This window comes from Schistocerca piceifrons, chromosome 11 (assembly GCF_021461385.2).
Source record: "Schistocerca piceifrons isolate TAMUIC-IGC-003096 chromosome 11, iqSchPice1.1, whole genome shotgun sequence".
Lineage (NCBI taxonomy): Eukaryota > Metazoa > Arthropoda > Insecta > Orthoptera > Acrididae > Schistocerca > Schistocerca piceifrons.
Genome location: NC_060148.1, coordinates 97,729,545 through 97,755,538, shown reverse-complemented (window position 1 = coordinate 97,755,538; position 25,994 = coordinate 97,729,545). Strand labels below are relative to the sequence as shown.

At 42.0% G+C, this 25,994-nt stretch overlaps 1 protein-coding gene across 5 annotated transcripts in view; it reads right to left on the bottom strand.

Moving 5' to 3' along the window:
- Positions 1-993: 993 nt before the first annotated feature.
- Positions 994-25,994, bottom strand: part of LOC124720154 — a 49,230-nt gene continuing 24,229 nt past the window's right edge. The window contains exons 1-3 of one of the 5 annotated variants that reach the window (XR_007006078.1): positions 1,973-2,420; positions 1,596-1,770; positions 994-1,506 (exon numbers count right to left, since the gene is read on the bottom strand). Coding sequence is in view for 2 of the 5 variants with exons in the window: in XM_047245462.1 (XP_047101418.1) it covers positions 1,358-1,506; positions 1,653-1,770; positions 1,973-2,125 (420 nt within the window). In the remaining 3 variants the exon portion in view is untranslated. Of the gene's footprint in view, positions 1,507-1,595; positions 1,771-1,972; positions 2,421-25,994 lie in introns of those variants that run through there. The other 4 variants (XR_007006077.1, XR_007006076.1, XM_047245462.1 and 1 more) reach the window with 4 other exon arrangements.

The following is a 25,994-nucleotide window of genomic DNA, read 5'->3' as shown; positions in this document are numbered from 1 at the left end:
ACATTTAATATCAAACCACTGACTTATTATTTTTACAAATGTGGCAGTACTCTCCCAGTTTTCACTTTCTTTCTTGCACCTAGTTGTTGCATTGCAACAACTGTCATGATATTAAAAATACGCAATGCTAATTTCACATTTTTGCCGTTCAAAAGAATCTGGATATAGTGACTTAAGTGTTAAAGTGCTGCCATACTGCAACAGTTCAACATTTTCTAGTAAATATAGTCCCTTCAGTGCTGTAACAGAAGCAAGACCTACCTTCAAGCTATCACTAAAAGAAGGAAGGCATATAATTTGGTCCTTTTCATTACCCCAGTTGTTCCGTTTACATTTTAAAATGTGTACAGTATCCACAAAATAGTAAAGTGGGCGGTCTGCAGAAGTCTGCTCAGGATGAACATATTTTATCTGTACACTTGGTGGGCGGGGGGGGGGGGGGGGGGGGGGGGGAAGAAAAGTACGAAATAGCTTTCTTATTAATAGCATTATTGTCAGCTACTACTCCTATTACCCGAAATCCCACTGCTTCTAGTTTAATTGAATTGTGTGAACTGGGAGAATATGCACCACATCTTTGTACACTGAATCCATACTCTGGATCATAAAAACATAAGCACAAGTTGCACACAAAACCACATCTGTGTTAAAAGCACCACCTACAACATTGCCACCTTTATAGTCAAGTTGTCACTTTAAATAAATCTCATCCATCAACAGGACAGTTTTATCATTCACAGATAAAGCACCAACTTTTTGTGGTATGTAACTGAGACACTGCTCACTCTGTAGCTCAATGATTGGGTTAGTTGGAAGTTTACTGCAAAGTTTTGACAAAGTACTGGGACTTGGAATGGAAAAATTACGAGCACTCGTCAAAAACCTATATGCATGTGGCCTGATAGAATAAGCTAATGACCATAAAATCATTGAAACACTCCCGTACCTAATCTCTGTTGGACTATTAAATCTTGGAAATTAAACTTGTTCCTCCAAAAATTTAATTTTATGCTCACTTTATGGTAATTTTTCTTACAAGTTTTCCAAAATGTCTTCAATGCAAGACAAACTTGCCTCAAATGGAGCCTCATTTATATGAAACATCACATACAACTCTTTCAAAATATTACTAACTGCACCAGTATCACTTACTTGGTTTGGTAATTTAATCTTACCAGCACAATTTAGCTAAGCTTCCTTCACAAATGCACTTAACACTAAATCTATTTATAACGACATGACACACAACACTTAGATAAGGAGCATCCTTTAACACCCGTGACCCAGTCACTGTGCTTTTCACAATCAGATAATTTTGATTTAAAATCTTCTAAACTAGCAAATGAACTCTTCTCCATCATTTTTTGTGTGATTCCACACTCTGCTCAATGACTTTCTCAAGTGCTTGGTTCCCCAAACGTTCGCGACCCTCTGGATCTTCTCGAGCTGGTGCTTGTTTTGAAGATAAATACGTACGTCTTCCTGGCAACTTTGATGGTACAGCATCTGCAAATAGAGAGAGATAAACATGAGATTCGTATAGCAATGTTTAATGATCTTAGATATTTAACAATATCGTAAGAAAATTAAGGAACCTGTACTTTAATCTGTAAACTGATTACAAGTACCCTTTACGACAAATTTTCACGAACGCTTCTTTAAACGTGGACGGTCCAAAGGTGCTGTAAACTGTAAAGAGTTTGCCAGTTTTGGGTCGTAAGCACTGGTAATTTTCTCAATGTCGTCTGCAGTGAAATGCAGTTCACATATCTGAAAAGAAGCATATATTTTACTGTTAACGTAAAGGCAGAATGTAAACCGACAAATGAAATCTAACTGAGGACTGCATAAAGTGAGCTTAAAAGTATAATGCTTCGTTATAGATAGGCTATTGATTTGAATTTTCAGTTCTGTAACATAACAGTATTAAAGAGTAACAATATAGAAATAAAGTTAAATTACAGATACTTACAACGAACTGTTTACTGGGTTCCCAGTCATTCCTATGAACTGCAGCGATCCGTTTCAATCTTAATGCTTCATCAGACGGGAATGAAAAGACGCTAACTTTTAAACCGTTGTCGTAGTTTCCCCTACAGTAGGGCATACAGCACTTGTGTGGCATTTTGAGCAGATGCTCAATAACAATCCGAATCGCATATGGCAATGAGAACAAGATTTCCGCCACAAATGTTACGAAAACAAAGCCAAGCTTTCAGTCACTGCTATGAAAACAAACCCATGCAATGACCACGCTTCCAAACATGAAACACCGCTTCTACCACAGATAGCACTGCTCAACCGCAGAACGCCAACGTCACAGCTCCCACAGAATTGTGTGCGTAAGCTTTGTTTTTAGGTGTAGTTGCTCCAATGCGACTCGTTTTTCGGTCAGTCACGAATTGCAGACTGAGCTAAAATGATAGCCATATTTTCTGAGGTGGCGTCTCGCACTGACATCTGTTGGCAGCGCCCAGCAACACGGAAGTATTCAAGAGCTGCTAATTTTACTTTACAAGTTCAGCAGGAAAATATTGAGAGTAAGAAACAATTTCGTAGTTATATCAAGTATTTATTTCTATACTGCTAATAAAATAGCAATAACTACCCTCACCCTTGGTTTGTCTATGAAGAATATATTTCATACCCACAAAATTTCTTGGTAAGGTATTATTTACATAAGGCAACTTTCTGCTGCTAGTTGCTATGAATGCTTAAATTGAACTCAATTTTTGCAAGATACGGATTGTATATTCCGTCCCGATATAAGAACCCGAATATGTGTTTCGTTATCTCTTCAGTGCCTTTCTATATGTGAAATATATCTTCTACTTCCAATATTTCTGTTAACAATTTAAGTATGGTTTGCTAGTGCGTTATGGAGCCTGACGTATTTGTATATATCCCTGTCTCCCCCAGTAATTCCCAACAAGCAACTCCTCAAGCTAAAGGTCAAATCGTGTAGACTGGTAGTATTTCCAAACTTCGACTTTCGAAGAAGTCGGAAACTTAGTTTTAAACCTACATCGAGTTTACAGTAAAGTAACCACCTTACTTTTATTTTCGTGTTTATCTTCCTTGTCCGCCCAATCTGTAACTTTCATCGATTTAATGATTGCATGATGTTTAGTTTTTTGTATGAAATTCCAAGCGTACTTTCGCCTTCCCTCGCTCCAGTATTGAAATGACAGTAAGCTTTTCTTTCGTCGCTGGCGCTCAGCTTTGGAAATGTAGGCAAGTAGATTCTAGTTAGTAATGGGCTTTGTGGTATTGTGAGTTCTAAGAGACGAAAAGCGGAACACAAAGTTGATGGAGAGAAAACAGGAAATGTAATGTACATTCGGATTCTGGGATGCAAACAGGCTGATCGGTTAAAATGATTGTGGCTAGAATATCGTATTTTCCCATAGATTATAAATGTATAGGATCTATTTGGACTGTATGTACTAAAGCTGCACGTGTAGTGTTGTACTCGTGAACGTTATAAACGGCAGATTTAGTTTCATAGCTGTGTTGTATGCAACTTACTACTGTTGTAGTCGCATCCGTCATATCCATTCCTGAACAAAAAACAACAACCGATTAATTTTACTAAAATTACCACACGATCTCTAATGAACAACACCAAATTAAGCTTCACACTCACTAAAACGAGCTCCACTACAAACACAGCCGACACTTGAACAATTCTGGATAATGAGCAAAACCAAACTGAACCCATTACAGCACACAAACGAAAACCCTGAACACACCACAAGAGAGCACAACAAACCACAACACGACGACATCTACAAACACGCCACACTCACAAGGCAAACTCCATGCCGTCATGACGTCACACTCGACAACACCCGTACGTCACGGGTCAAAGCCGACGCGTGGGATCGGACGCTTCTGTCGTTCCCTCTCAGATTATATTAGTGAATTATATAAGAAAACTTTTGTGGTTATTGTTGAACGCTTTTGTGAATCTTTGGCAGACTTAGTGATAGACAATTGTTATGTTTTCTTCTAAATTTTGATTAAAATAACCTCATGGCTGGCAGACAGCTATGGTGGTGAAGGGTCATTCTTTATTTACATCATTCCACATGGAATGAGCAAGAGCTGCACATGCAATGCAAATAGAGCAAAACTTACATTCAGATTACTTTTATTGTTGCCATTGTCAGCAGCAATGGGAAGTACATCAGTGGGGATGGTGGATAGAACAACAGTTGGCTCTCGCCTTCCTGTGCATCGTACTGCAGCTAAGAAAGCTGTGTGGTGCCTAAAAATCAGTCATTATAGTGGGCACATAGGTGTCAAGAAAGAACAGCAGTTGGCTGACTCTTAGTCACTGCCACAATCACAGTTACTTTAATCAAGGCATAGTGTGGTTGTGAAAAAATCAGTTCATGCTGAAATTTGATCTGCACTATCAATACAAGACAGAAATATAACTTTTGTGTAAACTTTGCATCCTTAACTAAGATTTAACAAAGTTATGTATTATGGTATGAAGATATTTGAGAAGCTCCCATCTAACATACAACAAGAAATTAGTTGTCTTAGGAAATTCAAAGGAAATTTAAAAAATACATCACTAGTGACTCCTTCCATTGATTATCTTAGTGCAAGGATTTCATTCCTTCTTTAGATGGATGGCAGGTAGTGTGTTGTAAACTGTCCCATGTAATTACATATGTAGGTTACTGTTTTTTTCTAAAAAATACTTGATTAATGAACTAAATATCAAGTTTCTTATAAGACATCCTGAAGGTACCTAATGTAACTGAAGTAGCAGCAGCTTTCCTTCTAATTCACTAGAACACATTTAACTGGCATAAGAAGAACTAGCATTAAGCAGTATTGTGATATTTTCTTGTTAATATAGTGTACAGCTTAAGCAATGTTTGGTTGTCATTTGTTAATGTTTACCTTCACTTACTCCCTGTAGGTTCACCTCCTTGGCGGTAGAGTAGAAGAAATTTCTATTCTTTTTCACCTTCTTGGTGGGATGTACAGAATATGATGAATGAGTAGAATAAATTTCTATTCTTTTGAAATTGTGATGGTTTATTTATGTCAAGAAATGTTAGTGAATGTATATAATGTGAAGGTGATACTAGAATGCTTAATGCCTTGAACACGTACCTATATAATGAGTGTCAGTAAATCCGTAGCATCACTATCTTCAGCTGTCCAGTTGCCATGTGCATGCAATACATGATCAGATTAGCTGATTAAATGTGCCACCATTTAACAACTTAATATTTAGTTAAATGTGGGAGTTTTATGAAAATGATTTGGACCTAATTGGCCACAGAGTGGTGTATTCTACATACAAAATTCATATTGCTGATCAGTACATACATAATTCTTTTCTTATTTGACATTTATTGATGTTATTCTAATTTGACATCTAATGATGTTATTCTACGTACGTTTGTTCTTTCCATTACTGCCAGGTTCTATCTTAAAATATGCAATAATTCATTCAATATATCTTTTATGTATTTTCAAAAACACATTGCAAATCCAGTACCACAACAGAGTGACTACAGGATTGCACAACCAAATGTTCTCTGCCACCACCGTATATTTTCTGGGATGGTTACTAGGGATAGGCAACAGCCAGTACCCAAGATCATTATTTTTATTTTACCATCTGTCTCAAATTAATGTGTCTGGTAATATATTAATAATGTTATATCACTGTCTGTAATAGTATCATAGATACACTTTAAGAAAATGAAATGGTTTACATTCCACTGTGAAAACCCATGTCATAAAATGTTTATTGACATGGATGACACGTGTATCTCTTGTGTTGGAGTTACTGTTGCAGTGAATGTGATTTTTTAGTATGACATGTTAAAAACAACAGCAGTAAAATAAATTTGTTTATTGCAAAAGGAGTTACCGGTATGTCTTTTATGTATGTTGTATTCTCCCATCTTATACATGTGTTGTTCACATCCCTGCTCCCATCCCCACCCACAGAAAGTAATTACAGAATCAAGAATCTGTGTTATGATTGGTTCTGCATGGAATGTTGTTATAATATATTCAATTAATCAAAATTTGTTTGCTTACTGTGAACTATTAGACATCATCTGTATTAGGTATATTAGTGACATGTGAAAATTTGTGCCGGAGTGCAACTTGAGCCTCATCAAAGATTCACTGTGTATATGTTTAAAATAAGGTATAATGAGCTAATTGTAGCACATTCGGCCAGTGATACACAGCTTCTTATATGGCATGTGTTCAGTTCTTTTTCTTTGATTCATTCCACGCATCACCTCTCCTCTGCTTGTAACTTCAGATTGATGAGTCTGTGAGAGTACATAATGGGCTACGAAAATGAACACTTATTTACAACAGTTCCTTCTAGATATGTTCAGTTTGGTTTGACCTTCTGAATGTGACATGATCTCGAATAAAACAAGTAGAAGTAGTAACAGTTATGACCAGTGCTTGATTTATAAAAAAGAAGAGGTACCAGTACTGTGACTTGTCGGACGTATCAGTATGGCATACCATTACAAATCGAGCACTGGTTATAACAACCAAAGGAGTTTTTTGGTTTAGTATAGTGATGCCAGTAACTGTACCTGGATTGCTTCGTCTTGTCACAGCAATGAAAAATGAAGATATATGTTCGACAGTTGTATGAAAAGGATAGTTGCTACCCACCATATAGTGGAGTCGCTGATTCGCAGATAGGCACAACAAAAAGATTGTCAGACACAGCTTTTGGCTAAACAGGTCTTCATTAGATTTAAACAGCACACAACACAACACACAAACACAACATGCGGAGACTCGGCCACAGTCTCTGGCTGCCAAGGCAAGAGTTTGAGCGTCTTGCACTGTTGCTCACATTCTGGCCTTGGCAGCCAGACGCTTAGGTCAGGTATGTGTGTTTGTGTTTACGCACACTGCCATTGCCACTCAAAGAAACTGATAAACAAAATAGGTCTTATGAATTTTTGTGTGGTGGAGGGGGTGAGGGGGATGGGAGGGGTTGGAGTCAGAAGGGAAGGTTTGCACTGCCCACATGCAAAATTCTATCTTACTATGCGTTAATTAGGAAATCCCAACCTAATCATGGATCTGCCACTAGGGGGTGAGGGGGATGGGAGGGGTTGGAGTCAGAGGGGAAGGTTTGCACTGCCCACATGCAAAATTCTATCTTACTATGCGTTAATTAGGAAATCCCAACCTAATCATGGATCTGCCACTATAGATTTAGCATTGCGTTAACATATCAGAATTAAACAATAATTTGAAAGTGATGAATGAAATGAAAATGTTTTGTGATTGGCTCTGTATGGGATCTGAACGCTGTCACATTCATCTTTTTTTGTTGTAATGTATTAGGTTACACTGATGCAAAACTTCAGAAAGAATACACGAAGAGGAAAGCTCCATAAAACAAGATTGATAGAAAAAAGTAAGTTAACTGTTAAGTATTTCTAAAGTGATCACCATAGCTGTGAATACATTTATGCCCCTGTGAGACTAGATGGTCAATCGCTTCATGGAAAAATGTTTGCAGTGTTGTACGAACTCTTGGTGTGAACCAAACGAATGACCAAGAATGTTTCTTTAGGGCTCCAAAAATATGGAAATCACATAAGGAAACATTGGGACTGTATGGAGGTTGTGTGAAAGCTTCCCAGACAAAACTCTGCATCATAGTTTAAGCAACCTGCCAGTAAAATGCCTGCCAGGACTGTATAGAGTAGGTTGTAGAAGTTTTGCTGGGAAACACATATTCTCAATAAAGTCCCAATCTCCCTCCATGTGATTTCCATATTTTTAAAGTGCTGAAGAAAGGCATTCATGGCTGTCCCTTTGCTTCAGATAAAGAGGTGTGTGTCTGGTAACATTTTTCCACAAAGGCATTGACCATTGTAAGGCAATTACAGTGGAATAAATGTGTTAACAACTATGGCAAGTACTTCAGTATTAATGAGTAGTTTACTTACATTTTTCCATCTTTTTCGTATTTGACTGCCCTTTTATGCCACACTCTTAAGTTTGCTTTTGTAGCTCTGTGTACTACGTACACAAGTACTCTATTATTATTTTACAGCATTTTTTTTAATGCCATGTTCCCTTCATGATCTTGCAGCTGTGTGCTGGGTTAAAGCTATCCCAAATTTGGTAGGTTTTCATAATGTAGCTAGATTTATCTGCAGTGCTAAAGCAATCAACAGTAACTTCAGAAACACTGATTGACAAGCGTGCACCATTTTGGATTTGAGAACTGTAGACTCACTTTTTTTTAGGTTGGGACAGTAGAATACATACTTCCATTGTAGAGATGAGGAACTTGAAACTTGGAAAGTTGGAGTAACTGCATTTGCTATAAATCTACTCCTTAGATAACTTTCTTATTTCTTTTTTTATATTCTGCTGGTTGTAGATGTACCACATTTACATAAAGCACCAAAATTCCTATTTAAGTGATGTTTCAGTAAAATTCATTATCTGTCAGTTTAACTGAGTTCTGCTAATGTAAACATTGTATGTGTTCTTTTAAGAGAAATCTGTAATTTGCTTTATTCAGAAGCCATATGCTCAAGAACATATTGTGAGCTAACAATTGTTTATTTCCAGAATGACATCAATTATTTGAAAGCCCTCATTTCACTCTATCAGTAAACATTTTATTATTTGTGAAAATTAATTAACTAAAATGTCATTCATAATTAAATTTCCACACCCAGAAAATAATATTATTATTTGGACCTTTAAGTATGTTTATTAAATCATAGATGTAGTTATAATTTTCTTGCTGTAATTTTTCTGAACTAGAAAATAGCTTTGGTTATCAGAGTAATTTGACAATTAAGAAATGGAGGAAACTACTATCCTGTTAAATTTACAAGAGGCTTGGTAAATTCCCACGGCAGTGTGCATGATATGAGTAAAATAATCCACCAAACTTTTCAGATAAACCAAATTATTAGTTGCTTCCCAATATTGTCATTGCCACTAATTTCAGAAATGTTCTCTTAATATAGCAATAGGAATTTAGGTTCTAGTAATTGTTACAGTAACTTCTCCATGGCAGAGTCACGATTAGCTATTTTCATCTTAATATCTCAATGTAAAAATCCATATGTACTCCACATTTCAATGTCAAAGTCACTAATATGAGCAGATCTTACTGTTACAGTCACTCAGTGTGATTATTTAATGAACTTGTTTGAAAAATCTGTCTGTAGTCATCCACATAACTTCTCTGTGTTTAAGTGTTAGTAAAGTTTCAGCGACTTAGTTCTTTCAAATGCTGTTTTCTGAAGGTTTACTTTTTTGTAGACTAGGATGACGACTTTGCCATGGAAAGAACCCATCACTGTTTAGAGTTCATCAATTGTAGTAGCTGACTTGGTCTATTTGAACTATAAAAATAGTTATACAAAAAGTTAATCTTCATCATTGTGTGTTTTGGCACTAAGAAATGTGAAGTAATGACAAGTTTAAATCAATGATATCATGCCCATCACTGAACTAGACTACATCTTCAACCACTTTCAGATAATGATACTTCAAAAGTTTAGCAGTATAAAAGAATACCAGCAATATAACCAGGTCAGTAATGTTACATAGTGTGTTTGGCTTTTCACCATGGAACTGTAGAGTCCCTAATGATGATTAAAAGCTTCCTAATGATGCACTAAACATAAAATGTGGCTACCCATACAACTAAGAATGAGAGGAGTGCACACTAAAACAAGCATTTTGTAAGCAACTTCCTTTCCAACTGGAAAAACAGGTTGCCCAAAACTGCAATACAAAATGTTATACTGTACAATCAAAGTGTTAATATGCACATCTTACAATGAAATTATGGAGTAGTCTACATACTAAAACAATGAATTTGTTGAGGCCATGAATCCATAAACAATTAACACATTCCAAGTACAGGAAACCTTGGCTAAATAGTGTTATGCTGATGAAGGCTAAATAGAATATTATAAAACGTACATGATACCTTTCACTGCATATGCGTAACTTTCTGGATTAAAATTATCTATCACAGATGAATAATATTGAATTCAGGTTGTGTTAATCACCAAAATGTTAATTAATTCGGGGATAAGCATTAGAGCTCTTGGTTCAAACATAATTCCTTCCTTTTGACAAAATGGTAGCATGTTGTAATAATAGTATTTCTTTGGTTTAGTACACACAGTAACAGAACACTGCTGTTGTAAATGAGAGCAGCAACGCTTGCACCAGATGTACATCCGCAAAGGTGCTATCCAGTATAAATATTTTGTTATGCGTACCCAAGACAAAGAGCTACAAAAAAAGGACTGGGTTAAGTAGGTATAATCTTGTGTAGGAAGGACCTCATGTCAGGACATGATACAAGAAAACATAAAAAGACGTATTTACTTCCACAGTTACTTTTTATTTTCCGTGTACCATTAAGATTAATCAAATATGTGTAATAAGATACCTGATCACAATACCATTCTTCAGACAAACAAAAACTTATGAATAAACACAAGTGGTAGAACAGCCTGCCAAGATATTTTAAGAGCAGTAACTGAAATCCCCCTCATGAACCATGGACCTTGCTGTTGGTGGGGAGGCTTGCATGCCTCAACGATACAGATAGCTGTACCGTAGGTGCAACCACAATGGAGGGGTATCTGTTGAGAGGCCAGACGAACGTGTGGTTCCTGAAGAGGGGCAGCAGCCGTTTCAATAGTTGCAGGGGCAACAGTCTGGGTGATTGACTGATCTGGCCTTGTAACACTAACCAAAATGGCCTTGCTGTTCTGGTACTGCGAACGGCTGAAAGCAAGGGGAAACTACAGCAGTAATTTTTCCCAAGGGCATGCAGCTTTACTGTATGATTAAATGATGATGGCGTCCTTTTGGGTAAAATATTCCGGAGGTAAAATAGCCCACTATTCGGATCTCCAGGTGGGGACTACTCAGGAGGACGTCGTTATCAGGAGAAAGAAAACTGGCGTTCTACGGATCGGAGCATGGAATGTCAGATCCCTTAATCGGGCAGGTAGGTTAGAAAATTTAAAAAGGGAAATGGATAGGTTAAAGTTAGATATAGTGGGAATTAGTGAACTTTGGTGGCAGGAGGAACAAGACTTTTGGTCAGGCGAATACAGGATCATAAATACAAAATCAAATAGGGGTAATGCAGGAGTAGCTTCAGTAATGAATAGGAAAATAGGAGTGTAGGTAAGCTACTACAAACAGCATAATGAACTCATTATTGTGGCCAAGATAGACACAAAGCCCATGCCTACTACAGTAGTACAAGTATATATGCCAACTAGCTCTGCAGATGATGAAGAAACTGATGAAATGTATGATGAGATGTAAGAAATTATTCAGGTAGTGAATGGAGACGAAAATTGAATAGTCATTGGTGACTGGAATTCGACAGTAGGAAAAGGAAGAGAAGGAAATGTAGTAGGTGAAAATGGATTGGGGCTAAGAAATGAAAGAGGAAGCCACCTTGTAGAATTTTGCACAGAGCATAACTTAATCATAGCTAACACTTGGTTCAAGAATCATGAAAGAAGGTTGTATACATGGAACAACCCTGGAGATACTAAAAGGTATCAGATAGATTATATAATAGTAAGACAGAGATTTAGGAACAAGGTTTTAAATTGTAAGACATTTCCAGGGACAGATGTAGCCTCTGACCACAATCTATTGGGTATGAACTGCAGATTAAAACTGAAGAAACTGCAAAAAGGTGGGAATTTAAGGAGATGGGACCTGGATAAACTGAAAGAACCAGAGGTTGTACAGAGTTTCAGGGAGAGTCGAAACAAGGAGTACACAACATTCCATTAGAACTACTGATAACCTTGGGAGAGCCAGTCCTGACAAAACTCTACCATCTGGTGAGCAAGATGTATGAGACAGGCGAAATACCCTCAGACTTCAAGAAGAGTATAATAATTCCAAAGAAAGCAGGTGTTGACAGATGTGAAAATTACCAAACTATCAGTTTAATAAGTCACAGCTGCAAAATACCCACTTGAATTCTTTACAGACGAATGGAAAAACTGGTAGAAGCCAACCTCAGGGAAGATCACTTTGGATTCCGTAGAAATGTTGGAACATGTGAGGCAATACTGACTTTACGAGTTATCTTAGAGGAATGATTAAGGAAAGGCAAACCTAGGTTTCTAGCATTTGTAGACTTAGAGAAAGCTTTTGACAATGTTGACTGGAATACTCTCTTTCAAATTCTAAAGGTGGCAGGGGTAAAATACAGGGAGCGAAAGGCTATTTACAATTTGTACAGAAACCAGATGGCAGTTATAAGAGTAGAGGGACATCAAAGGGAAGCAGTGGATGGGAAGGGATTGAGGCAGGGTTGTAGCCTATCCCCAACATTATTCAATCTGTATATTGAGCAAGCAGTAAAGAAAAGTTTTGGTCCTTTTCATTTCTAATTTGATTCGACTGTCTCCCTGTAATCTCACTCCATCTTAAATATGTTCCTTCTTACACTACCTGTAAGATGCTCAGATAATCTGCCTGTCTCCCTCCTGTCCAGGTGCAGGCACTAATTAGCTTATTCCTATCTCCCAACTGGAGCAACAGGCATGGCTTAGATGTAAGTCTTCATTTCAGTCAAAAACAATTGCCCTCAAGACTTTGCTTACACAGCTGATAACTGCATTAACTCAGTGCAGGTTGTGTTGCAGCAAAACCTCCAAAAACCCTTCACAAATATGTGCTGTTGCTGATCTTGTCTCATCCAGATAAGGTTTAATATTCTACCCTATGTTGATACAACTGTTTAAGTTAAACACGTCTGTGGCTCATTGTGGACTGTTTCTCTCCATGTTCTGTGTCTTTGTTCATGACCTATTTCCAAATTTTGTTATTTGTAGGAATGTTAAACATTTGTTGAAATTTACATACAAAAAAAACATGACTATACAGTTCGCAGTACCAAGGGGCTCAGTTGGACTGTTGACTGATGGTGAAAAAAGGAAAGTAAGAGAAGTACAGATACTTTGTTGTAATTCCAAAGTGGTATCATATTGTATCTCAAGTGACCTCTGTCATCCATTGTACAACAGCATATGATACAACTCAAACACATGATAAAAGAACATTGTTTCATGTAGTTTATACCACACTGAAAATATATTAAACATGAATTCAAAATGCTAAAAGTGTAAGAGTAAGTTCGAGTAGTAATGCTGGTCATAATCAAACATTTTTATTTCTAAAGAAACCGTTTAGTTTTGTATGCCAACCCAAAATATGTTTAGTATAATTCACAAGAAATCACATTCAAGGAAGTCCTAAATTCTACAGCAGTAATGGTTTGTTTGAAATGATCAAGTTTTTTAAATTATTTTGTTGGTTCTTGAATATTTTTTACTTTTCAAGATATGGTTTTTCAGCTCGACTCCCTTTCAGTTTCACCATTACTATACAGTTTAGATATATGGGGAACTAATCTCCTAACTTTGTTTGGCCTTGCGTCATGTTGGGGACTCTCCAGGTTCCTATACAGTCTGTTATGTTACCACTGTTCTATATATGTTAAATGTTGCAGGATTAAAGTTAGCTTCTTACTTCTGTAGAGATAACATAGACAAAGGAGGAGTTGCCAGTTTGTCAGAAACTGTTTTGATTTCAAGAATATTGATATTAATAAACTTTGATCAGAGCAGCACTTAGAAGCTTGTGCAATAGAAGTAGTGTTTTATAATAAAGTCCTTTATAATAGAGGTATATACAGATCACCTTCAGGAAATTTTAACCTCTTCATAAGAAATATGGAAGCTCTGTTGTCCCTTCTCACAGTAAAAAGAAAAGGAAATAGTGGTTACTGGTGATATTAATGTGAGTTTATTGAAAAGCTCTTGTCAGAGAACAATTATGGTACTCAGTAACACCATCTTTCAATTTAGTTCCCACTGTGGACTTTGCAGCTAGGATATGTAAATGCTCTGAGATTGCCATTCATAATATCTTTGTATACAAATCAAGGGGAAAAAAGACATATCACAAAACCAATAGTAAATGGGCTATCTGATCATGACATGCAGCATCTTGTGTTATATTTTGAAAGTTCTCAGGATAAAAAAAATCTATTAAATCTGAGTACAGGAGGATAATACATAAGTAAAAATTTAGATATTGCTCAAAAACATGAACTGGAAATATGCTTACAACACTTCTGACTCAAATGGAAAATACAAAGCATTCACTAATAAAGTTACCTCCACTTTTGAAAATTGTTGTTCCCTAAAGGTAACTCAAATCACACAGAACTCAAACAATAAACCAAGGATTATACAAGGAATAAAGATAACATGTGGGACAAAAAGGAGACTGTATCTACTATCTAGGAACAACTCTGATGTTAACACTGTAATGTATTACAAAGAATACTGCAAAATATTGAAGCAAGTAATCCAGAAATCGAAGCAGGTTTATTATGAGAAAAAGATAATTACATCGAACCACAAACCAAAATCTGTATGGGATATAGTGAAGACAGACAGGTGGGGCCAAAAAGGAAGGGGAACAGATAGCTCTAAAAATAAATGAGACTTTGGTAACAAGTGCATGTAGTGTTGCAAACCTCTTAAACAAGTACTTCATTTCTGTTACAGACAGCTTGGTGTCATCAGGTTCAGTGGGCAGTGCAATTGTGTATCCAAGACAAGTCTTTAAAAATAACTTCACTAAAATAGAAATGGCGCTCAGGTCTCCCAGAGAAGTAGCATCCATCATAAAATCCTTCAAATGCAAGTATTCTAGTGGGTATGATAATATATCAAAAGAAGTTAATCAGGCCGGCTGCGGTGGCTGTGCGGTTCTAGGCGCTGCAGTCCAGAACCGCATGACTGCTATGGTCACAGGTTCGAATCCTGCCTTGGGCATGGATGTGTGTGATGTCCTTAGGTTAGTTGGGTTTAAGTAGTTCTAAGTTCTCGGGGACTGATGACCTAAGATGTTAAGTCTCATAGTGCTCAGAGCCATTTGAACCATTTTTTTGAATTTAATCAAAGAGTGCTCGTGCAAGTTGAGTTCTATCTTAAGTTGTTTCTGTAATCCTCAAACACCTGACTGCAAATAATATACTGTCAAAGTCACAGTTTGGGTTACTTAAATGTTGTGATATAGAGAAAGCTATTAGAGGCTACTGGCATTTTCTGTTCCCGTCAAAAGCCTTTGACTGTGTGAACCACATCATTCTCTTAAGTAAGTTACAATAGTATGGTGTCACTGGCAGTGCTATGAAATTGTTTGTCTCTTATCTAACAGGAAACAAAGGGTGTTGTTGTGAAAAACCTAAGCAGGCAGCCTTCATCCGATTGGGAATTAATTACCTGTGGTGTTAAAGGTTCCATCTTGTGTCCATTGTTTTTTTTTTTTTTTTGTTTACATTAATGATCTCATCTGTTACATTGCCTACTCAGATTTGCCTACATTGATAAGTGATAGCATTGGAGGTGTTGTGCCAGGTCTTCGACGGAAATCACAGTTTATTAGAAATTAAGTGATTGGAGATATGTTGTTTCATTTACTTGTTAAATTATACTAGTTTTCTTGGTGAGGTCACCAGGTGCTTTGTTTTGGGATCGTCCCACAATTTTTCTCTACTTGCCCACCTGTGGGAAATTGGTTATTTATGAATTGGGTGGCCCATTTTCCCTTGTGGAGTGGGGGCAACTTAGAGCAATCTGCAGTTTAGGTTGTTCAGTTATCCCCCCGTCAATCTGCCATACGTTAATAGCTGCCTATGTCATGTTTGTCAGATTTGGTGTTAACGAATTTATTGCTTAAGGTGTAAAGGCTGAATTCCTGAAATATGTTTTTATCTTGCCTATCATCTTGCGAGGTGGTATATGTGTAATGTAGAGTATGTTGGTATATTTTATGTAAAATTGCATTTCATGGATTTTATTTAAATGGTCAATTTATCATATAAAGTTGCCACCCTTCCACCGTAAGAGTTCTTTTAAAACAAGTTACACTTTTGGTGGCAAATAATTTTTAATGTGAGTGTTTTGTACCATTTACAATCCTCTTACAGGGCGCATAGATTATGTGTTTGTGTGAGGTGTTAAAAATTTTAATTTAGGGTAATCTGGTGTGTTGCAGATTTGCATCAGTGTAGTCTTTAAGAGGTGTTGTGAGCGGTCGTGTCTACAGCCATTTTAAAAGAGAGCTTTCTGATTATAATTTTAAATCTGTTTAAAAAAAGGCTTTTCGGAATAAAATTTCCATTTATTGAAAATAAAATTTTTAATTTGTTTCTTCAGTTACCATTGGCAACTACTCTCACGCTCACATAGTCTAATTAAATGTGTTAATGTTCTTCATGAATCGCTAGTAAATAAAATAAATTCTTATGGATATTCTTTGAAAATAAATCAGGTTCAATGGAGGAGGGGATACTGTGGTGAGGGTTTAGATCCAGTAAGGTGATGGAAGGCTGACCAGTACTTGGATGAGTTTATAGTTAGGGTATCATTTAGGCAGGTGCAGGCCTGGCGCCAGTCCCAGCGTTTTTTGGCTGCGAGGAAATTACAGGCATGTCGTTGGAGTTGCCGGTGGCATCGGAGTGTATCCCAGTCCCGTGTGTGGAGAAAGGCATGGCGGAGATGATGGGATTCACAAAGGAGGATGGCCTGTGGGGGTAAAGTGTGGTGGTGTGGGTGAATGGTGGTAGTGGGGATGTGAGCCTCAGTGGCCTCAGACAGGACCTGTTGGAGAAAGGAGGCAGCATGGCTGATATCATGCTGGATGCTGGATGGTCAGATGATGGCCACTGACCTGGGTATCTAGGACTGCCCAGTAGCCATTCCCATCAGCACGGGAGTAGTTATGGACGAAATTTTGGGGAGGATTGGTGTGAGGAGTGAGGCGTGTATTTTTTAGGTCTGTCACGGTAAGGAGGATACACAGCTGGTCGCTACCAGTGGGATCTAGGATGTTCGCCATAATGTGTCGAAGGAGGTCACTGGAGGTCAGGACTACATGGTGAGTGGTATTGGAATCAGGGCAGGTGTGGCGGGGGAGTGGAGGAGCTCCCCTTGCTGTGAGGCGAGGAGCCGATGCCACCATTGTAGCTGTGCATCGGTACGACGGTGGATGTTTAGGTCAGTGGCAATCACATAGGAGGAGAAGGTGTGATCAATGTGGCAAAGGAAGTCAAACGGGATGAGGGCAGTGACACGGGCATAGATGGTGGCGCTGTTTATGATAAGGCTGGGGAAAAAGAAGCTCAGGATAAGGTGTTCAGTGGTGTCAGGAAAGAGGGTTTGGAGCCCAATAGGGATCTGGCGAAGGTATCCGATGGCAACTCCACCATGCGCAATCAGGTGGGGATTATTGGATTGTTGAAGGGGGTAGGGTGATGTGCTGATGATACGTGGGGGCTGGAGAAATGTTTCATTGAGGAGGGAGGCATCCACACGGTGGGTTGTACGGATGTGCATGAAGAGTTGCTTGTTGGTAGGTAGAGAACGGATGTTACTGAACAAGATACGATGCTGCTGCACCATGGTGGGGTTTAAACTAGGGTGTTGGGATGGGAGAAGGTAAAATGGGCTTGGTTATGGGAGTAGGTGTCGAAGGTGTTAGGGTGGATGATTGAACAGCAGCTAGGGAGATCTACTGGAGGGCATGGGGGCGTTGAAAGTGGTGGATATTTTGTAGGACGATGGTTACAAATATATCGATGTCCTCGACTGTGGGGAGAGGGCAAAGGCTGTTTCCAGGAGGGGTGGGATCGTAAATAGGTTGGACGGGGACAGTGAGATCGGGAGATGTGGGGGGTATCTGGCCTTACATTTTTCAATAGTTTCTTTTTCCTTTATTGTAATTTCCATTCACGATCAGGGGCAGGCTGGCACCAGCATAAGCGCTGCTCTACAGCTAAGAGACATAAATAAACAGGAAGACATGTAAAACAATATAACGAAGGAAACATGCCGGAATATAGAAACAAAAAAGGCGAAATAGAAGAAAAGAAAGCATACGAAGCACTGACATTAAATGAGAAATAAAAATCTGAAAAAATTATGCTACACAAAAAACACACACTAGATTAAAAGGCACCAGGCAAATTATGGAAACCAGGGTGTGGGAAGGATCTAGCCTGCAGACAGTGTAAAGGATGAAGAGATGTTGGAGGAAAAGGAGCAGGTGGGGGAAGGGGATGAGGTCGTACAGGAACTGTGTGGTGGAGGGAAGGCGGATATGGAAGGTAAGGCACAGCACATGCCATTTGAAGATTTGAGAGTCTTGTAAAAGCTGGTGGGTGCGGAGATCCAGGCAACACTGGCATAACAAAGGATAGGACAGATAAGGGATTTGTAGGTCGATGACCATGCAGCTTTGCCTAATACTACGAATGTAGTGTTGTGGACATGTTGGGAATGTGGATCTCACGGGGAGCGTGCTAGGGATAAGTCCCTGCAGACGCACTATCCTCTGTGCCCGCGGTGGCTCAGATGGATAGAGCATCTGCCATGTAAGCAGGAGATCCCGGGTTCGAGTTCCGGTCGGGGCACACATTTTCAACATGTCCCCAATGAAGTGTATCAACGCCTGCTTGCAGCTAGGGTGTCTATTTAATTATCATTTCATTTCTAGCAAAGCTGCATGGTCATCGACGGTAACTGTTCTTTCGGTAACAGATACTACCGTCATATATAGTTAAAGATAGGATGACGTTATAGAGATGGGCAAGGACAGTCAAGAAGGAGATGGGGCTTTCTCTAAGGTGGCAGTAGATGACACAGTCATGAGACAGTGGGCCTTGTTGCATTTGGACCAGAGAAGTTTAGTCTTGTGCTGTGATTGGAGTGTTCATTTTAGAAGGGGACAAGTGCTCCAAGTACTGGAGACTAGGGGCAAGTGGAGTGACCGAGGTATCGGCGCATTCCATGACGATGGGGAAGAGAGAATAATAAAAGTGGGGATCATCTGGGATGGAGAAGACCTCAGAAAGGTGGGAAGCAAAGGGGTTGGCTTTGGTTCAAATGGTTCAAATGGCTCTGAGCACTATGGGACTTAACATCTATGGTCATCAGTCCCCTAGAACTTAGAACTACTTAAACCTAACTAACCTAAGGACAGCACACAACACCCAGCCATCACGAGGCAGAGAAAATCCCTGACCCCGCCGGGAATCGAACCTGGGAACCCGGGCATGGGAAGCGAGAACGCTACTGCACGACCACGAGATGCGGGCGGGGTTGGCTTTACTGAGGTTGTCAGGAAGGGGGCAGTCATTATGGAGAAGGGCGTAATTTGGTGCGGAATGGGAACCAGTGAGGCGATGGGAGGCAGACCGGTACTTGGAGGAGTTGATAGGCAGGGTGGAATTCAGTCGTGTACATGTCTGGCGCCAGTCTTGGCGTTTCTTTTCTGTAATAAGGTTCTGTACGTTTCGCTGTATTTGCCGGTGGTGTTGAAGAGTATCCCTGTCATGAGTGCGCAGGAAGGAGTGGTAGAGGCGGCGGGATTCACAGAAGAGGAGGACAGCCTGCAGAGGGAGAGTGGGACGGTGGGGGTGGATGGTTTTAGTGGGAACATGGACCTCCAAGGCGTCAGTAAATACCTTCTGAAGGAAGGACGAGGCATGAATGATGTCGTCAGGATGGTGATAAGTAAGAGGATGGCTTTCGACCTGGGTGGTGATGGATTCCCAGTAGGCATCCCAGTTGGCACAATGGTAGACATGGATGACCTTGGGAGGGGGTGCAGGGCAGAGAGCTGGAGGGGCGTGATGAGCAGACATTATGGTGAGAGGACGGGGAAGTGGTCAGTACATGTGGGGTCAAGGATGTCGAAGGTGAAACACCCAAGAAGGTTGGTGGAGGTAATGACAACATTGTGAGTGGCGTCGCTTTCGGGATGGATGTGTTTTGGATGTGGAACAAAGTCACCTTGGATCGTGGAGAGGAACTGATGCCACCAATGAAGGGCGGAAGGGGAGCAGCTATGGATGTTTATGTCGATGGATATTACAAAGGTGCAGAAGGTGCAGCCAACGTGGGAATTGTTGGGGTGGATGGGAGACAATAGGACAAACAGGGACAGTAAGCTCAGGGGTGGCATGAGGGGGTTTAGGTTTACACATGTGGCAGTAGATAGAATGGGGGCTGTTGCAGCTGTTACAGGAGAGAGGGGTGGCTAGATTGGGGCAGTTTTTAAGAAAGTGGGAGACCTTGCAATGGGACAGTTGGGGAGGCTTTTGCAGTTGGGGGTCAGGTGATCATTGTACATGAGGCGGTGCTGGAATTGGTAGGATTGGGGAGGGATTTGGAGGATTCAACTGGATGGTGATGGTGGTAAATCTGAGCACCCTGGGAGTGAAGGTGGTCAGTGGAGGGGGTGGACTCCGAAAAGACCCTCAAGAGATAGGCGGGACCAGCAGCATTGTGGATACGTTGGGCTGAGTGGATTTGCAGGTTAGGGTGTGAGCTCAGTTCCACCAATACCTCATCCTCCGTGATCACTGGGCTGAGTTTGGTCATCATGGCGGTGTAGGTGGGAGGACGATCGGGAGGCTGACGCTGACGGGGAGAGGAAGATGAGAGGAAGGGAGTCAGGGATGCGTTGGGGCCAAAGATAATGCACAGTAGTTTACGGAGGAGGTGTGTGTGAAAGAAGGGGACTCGATGAGGACTGAGTCCCTGCAAGGAATCGAAAAATGGTTCGAATAGCTCTGAGCACTATGGGACTTAACATCTGCGGTCATCAGTCCCCTACAACTTAGAACTGTATGTGCCCCGGTGGTCCCGGTCGCCTACGGTGGACTGGATGACCGAGCGGTAACCTCTCCAGCTGTCAGGATGCTATGAAATGGCTGTAGAAGCGTCAGAAACACCAAAGAAACATTATTAATTCATAACACCTTTATTCGTGCCGATTACAAAGTGACCTTCCCCGAGTCCTCGCTGACTCATAGCGATGACACCAGATCCGGGCCGCACCAGTCTTGCTAGCGCAACGCCGCGTGCAGTGATGTAGCGGAGGAATGCCCTTACTTCAGTCACGCGTGGCTGGCGGCGCCCGGCTGGTGAGCTGGCTCAAGGCATACAGCAGGCTGCTGCACGTAGAGGTTTCGGGTTGGAGTCCCCGGCGCTGTTGGCACCAGAAGCTTTCTCGTAGTGCGGAGTGTACTCTATCCCACCCCATCTTCTTTCGTGCTCCTCCTGGTGGCTCGTCCGCAGTGGACGGGCGGAACAGACTGCAGTCCCCTAGCATCGTTGGCTCACCTGGCTGTGATGGCGGGTGCACAGGGCCTAGGCCCCGCACGATCTCGACGACGGCTCACTGATGTGGTCAGCATTGGCGGCGAGCGAGTCTGCCGCGATGTCTGCTAATCCTGGGTTGATGATTGATAGCGGCAGCAGAGACCCCTCACGTCTGCTGCTGGATGGGCCGCTCTTACTGCAACATCTCCTTAATAAAGAATAACATGTCGATCACCGACCTGAGTGCTATGCAGCAACCCAGTACACATCTAACTGCAAGTCTAACTGCGAGTGCGAGTGCCATGTTGCTATCAGAGCTGGCGTATTTAAAGGAAGCACGAGAGACGTCCTGCCGTCATTCTCGTTTGTAATGACCACATTCGTTCCACTTATAGTGCTGACTTATCTGTCGTACTCGCCCCTTAGGTGTTCTTGCAACAGAGTTAGGTGTTGTTTCGACAGACTTACGCGAAGTTGTGAAATGCAGTACAGCTGACGCTATACCTCTGTCTTGCACTCTATGAAAGTCTCCGTCTAACACAAACCCACGTGCTAAGCAATTCTCTCTCGCCTGTTGTGTGGAACCAGGCCATGGCCCCTGTGTGACGACACATTCCATACATGTGCAATCCTCTTACTTCTTGGCCGACCTACTGCTTCTGGCTTTCGGCATAGACAACGAAACTTGACAATAGTCCACGTCTCCACCTCTTTACAATTCCGTGACACTACAGAACTACTTAAATGTAAAAAATCTAAGGACATCACACACATCCATGCCCGAGACAGGATTCGATCCTGCGACAGTAACAGCTGCGCGGTTCCAAACTGAATCGCGCAGAATCGCTCGGCCACAGCGGCCGGCTGCGAGAAGTCAGCTGGGGGATGGGAGCACCAGTGTCTGGGGTGGACAGGAGAAACATTTGGAGGGTGGGGTCTAGGGTACGGTTGTCAGGAGGAGGGGTAGTGTCCATGGAGACAATGGGGGGAGGGGGAGGAGGTGGTGCCTTTTTGCTGAAGGGGCAGAGTCGGAAATGACGTGTTTGTGGAGTTTTTTGGAGGAGGAGAGAGGGATGGGGAGGAGAGGGAGGTGGTGGGTGGCAGATCCTGTAGGCGTGGTGGAGGTGCTGGGAGAAGCAGCTGGTTCAGTGGTGGTGATTGTGTCCTGGCATGGCGTGGCGAATGCGGTGGATGCAGATGTTGAAGTGACAGGGGGGTGAGAGGGAGCAAACCGACAACCTGAGATGTGGCAGCGAAGGTGGCAGCAGAGGTGTACTTGAGGGTGGGGGAAGGAGCTGTTGTGGGTGTGGAGGCTAGGGGAAGAGTGTAGATGTGGGGGGGGGGGGGGGTACATAGCAGAGGAGGAGATGGGGGAATGGGTGAGGGGGGGGGAGGGAGGACGAAGTATAAGGAGGGAAGCGAGAAGCAGCACTCCAGGAAGGGACAGTGGAAGAGGGGGAGGGGAAGGAGTAGATGACAGTGGAGGTGAGAAGGTTCATGATGGACGGCTGGCGACAGACAGATGGACAGCAGGCAGTGGCGACGAAGGACAATGGATGGACAAATGGACCGACAGACGGACACATGGACAGAAGGCGGCAAAGTGATGGATGTCGGGGAACGGGCAGGTGGGCAGGCTGTCTGCCTGACATCCAGGGCCGCACTGACACCTCTCTCCCCCCACTTGCTCCTAGCTTCCAGTACGTGGGGGCCATACCAGCATCCTTTCTCAACACCCCCATTGTCACACAAGACATCGTCACCACACTACACACCAGTCGTAATATGGCTCCCGGTCACGACCGTGTTACATACCACCAACTCAAAGAAGCCCCCCTCTCCTTCCTTACAGTCCTAACCACCCTCTATAATGTTATCCTCTCCACCGGCTTCTACCCTGACCTGTAGAAGTCTTCCCGGATCCTTATGTTTCTCAAGCCTGCCAGACTCCATTCCGATGCCTCCTCCTAGTGCCCTATGAGTCTCACGTCGGTGTTCAGCAAGGTCCTGGGGTACATCATTACCTGCCGCATTCACCACCACTTCCACCAGCACCGTCTCCTTCCCTTGACCCAATGTCACTTCCAACCTTCCTTCTCTCCTGACGATCTCCTCCTCCACCTGACACACCTCCTTTCCACTTATCTCAATTCCCATCGCTCCACCATCTTTGCATCCCTTTACCTTGAACGTGCCTATAACCGTGTATGGCATCCCGGGCTCCTCTTCGAACTCCAGACTTACACCTTCCCCATCAACTATGTTGGCATTATGGCCTACTTCTGCTCTCACTGCCCCTCCTATGTTACCATCCGCAACTCCAATTCTTACACCTTCTACCCCTCCACAAGCATGCCCCAAGGCTCCGTCCTTTGCCCTCTCCTCTACCTGTTATACACGGCGGACATGCCGCAGCCTCCACCACCTGCCCATCTCTTGGAATATTCCGATGACACTGCCTTCCTTGCTCTTGCCCCTCCCTCCAACACTTCCAGCGCCTCCTCCAGTCCCACATTGACCTGTTCACCACATGGTGCAACCAATGGCTCCTTAAGATCAATCCCTCCAAGACCCAGGTAATCATCATAGGCCACACCACCCCCTCCTTCCGCCTCCTAGATTTCCACCTTACCATCACTGGTTGTCCCATTGCCCTCACTCCCAACTACCTTGCTATCACCCTCGACTGCCGCCATTCTAGGACCCCCTCACAGTCCAAGCCAAGGCACATATCCCTCTCTGTCTCCTCTCTAGTCGAACATGGGGATTAGACCCTTCCACCATCCTACATACCTATAAGTCCCTCATCTGCGCCCTCCTATGTTACGCCCACCCCACGATGTCCACTTTCCCGACCTATTACAAATCCCTCCAATTCATTGAGCGCCATGCACTCCACCTCACTTATTGCATCCGTCTCCCGTCCTCCATGCGAATCCTTTATGATCTGATTCCTTTCCCCCATCTTTCCTGTTCCTAGAATGAATATGGATCCTATATGTCTACCACAAACTGGACCCCCCCCCCCGATTTTTGGTTTCTCCCATCCTCTCCCACCTTAGCCCACTGCCACACCTGCACCACAGTGTCCCACCTGGTCTCCATGTCCACACGCTCCATACCCTCGCCCAAGGTGGCTTCCACCAACTCCCCCTTCTGGATGATGCCCTCATGTCTTCCATCTACCCCTCCTACCAGATCTAATCCCTCCTTTTTCCCCCTCCTCAGGGCTCCCACCCTCTCCCCCTTCCCATTTTCTTCCTTTTCCCATGCCGAAAACCTTCTTTTTCCTTTTAACCTGCCCCCTCCTTTCCTTCTCCCCTCCACTGTCCCCCTACCCCCTCCTTGTTTCCTCCTACCATCTCTACCCCCTTTTCTTTCCCCCTCATCCCTTCACCCAGTGGTAGGTCAACTTCAGTGCTGTGATGTTTATCGTTTTTGTTATGGTGTCAGCATTACTCTAGTGCCATGTGCAGTGTCGCCAGAATCACTCATTTGTGTTCACACTGTGGTATTTATTTATTTTCGAGTCGAATTACAGTGTTCATTCTCCACATGTGTGTGTGGCTCTCGTCTATGTTCTTTCTAAATCTACCATTTATACTCATCTATTTTTGTTCTCCTTTCTTCATCACTTTATACCATTCTATGTTATGTGTTCTTTTCTCATTTGACTATGATTTTTCTGTAACTCTCTTGGCTGAAGAGCGGGGTATTGTGCTGCTGCCAGCCCTCTCCATTTTGGGGAGTGAAATAACAATAAAGAAAAAAAACATAAAAAAGTTTGGGCTGGTATGGAAAATCAGGCCACGCGGCTGTCGCTTGGCGCCACTAACAGATGACAGGGCAGTAGCCGCACTTGCCTTTGCTGCAGTGTCGGTCCATTTCCCCGCAGTTTTTTACGCTAGTTTCGAAGAAAGAGCGAGTGAAATGTGTGAATTTGTGTCTACAATGTGTTCGCCAGATAAAACAACTGACTAGCGACGTATCTATTAAGGTCATTTCCCAGCAACGGCGGTGACAAACGCTTTCCGCGGTGACGCGGCTGTTTGAGGAAATGGCATTCCCAGCTGGAAGCAGCAGATGTAAGCAACAGAGAATGACGGTGCAGGTGTGGACCCACTCAGATGCGTGATGAATTTCATTAACTATACCACGAACCTACACGAAAGAAAGACAGAGTTGTGTGAAGACGTACTAAGTTTATATTTTCTTTGCAAAATATTCTTCCACATCTTTCATTATTCATGTTTTCTTACTTCATCATAAAGAGACTGGACGAATTACTGTTCATGACTGTCCCCTGTCTCATTATGTAGTGGACAATATTTAGGAAACTGACCGCCCCAGAACTAAAACTTGCTGTGACTCTCATAACAACTTTTAGTATTGACAGTTGCAGTACCAAAGTGCAGTTTACCATAATTATTGCACATCACCTCTTGTGGAGTAGATATCTATAACCGAAAATGTGTGGCAGTTGATCCTTACTGTATATGAAGACGATATGTGTTAACCCCTTTGTTATTGAAACAATCAGTGAAGCAGTATCACAATACTCAGCTCCATCGCTAACCTGCCATTAACTTTATATGAAAAATAAACATAAATCCAAAATCCACCCACCACAGTGGTACAAGTTTACATGCCTTTCAACACCACAGATGAACAGATTGAATCACCGTACGATGAGATAAAAGAATTTATTCAGGTAGTTAACGGGGACAAATATTTAAAATGTGTTATATTACC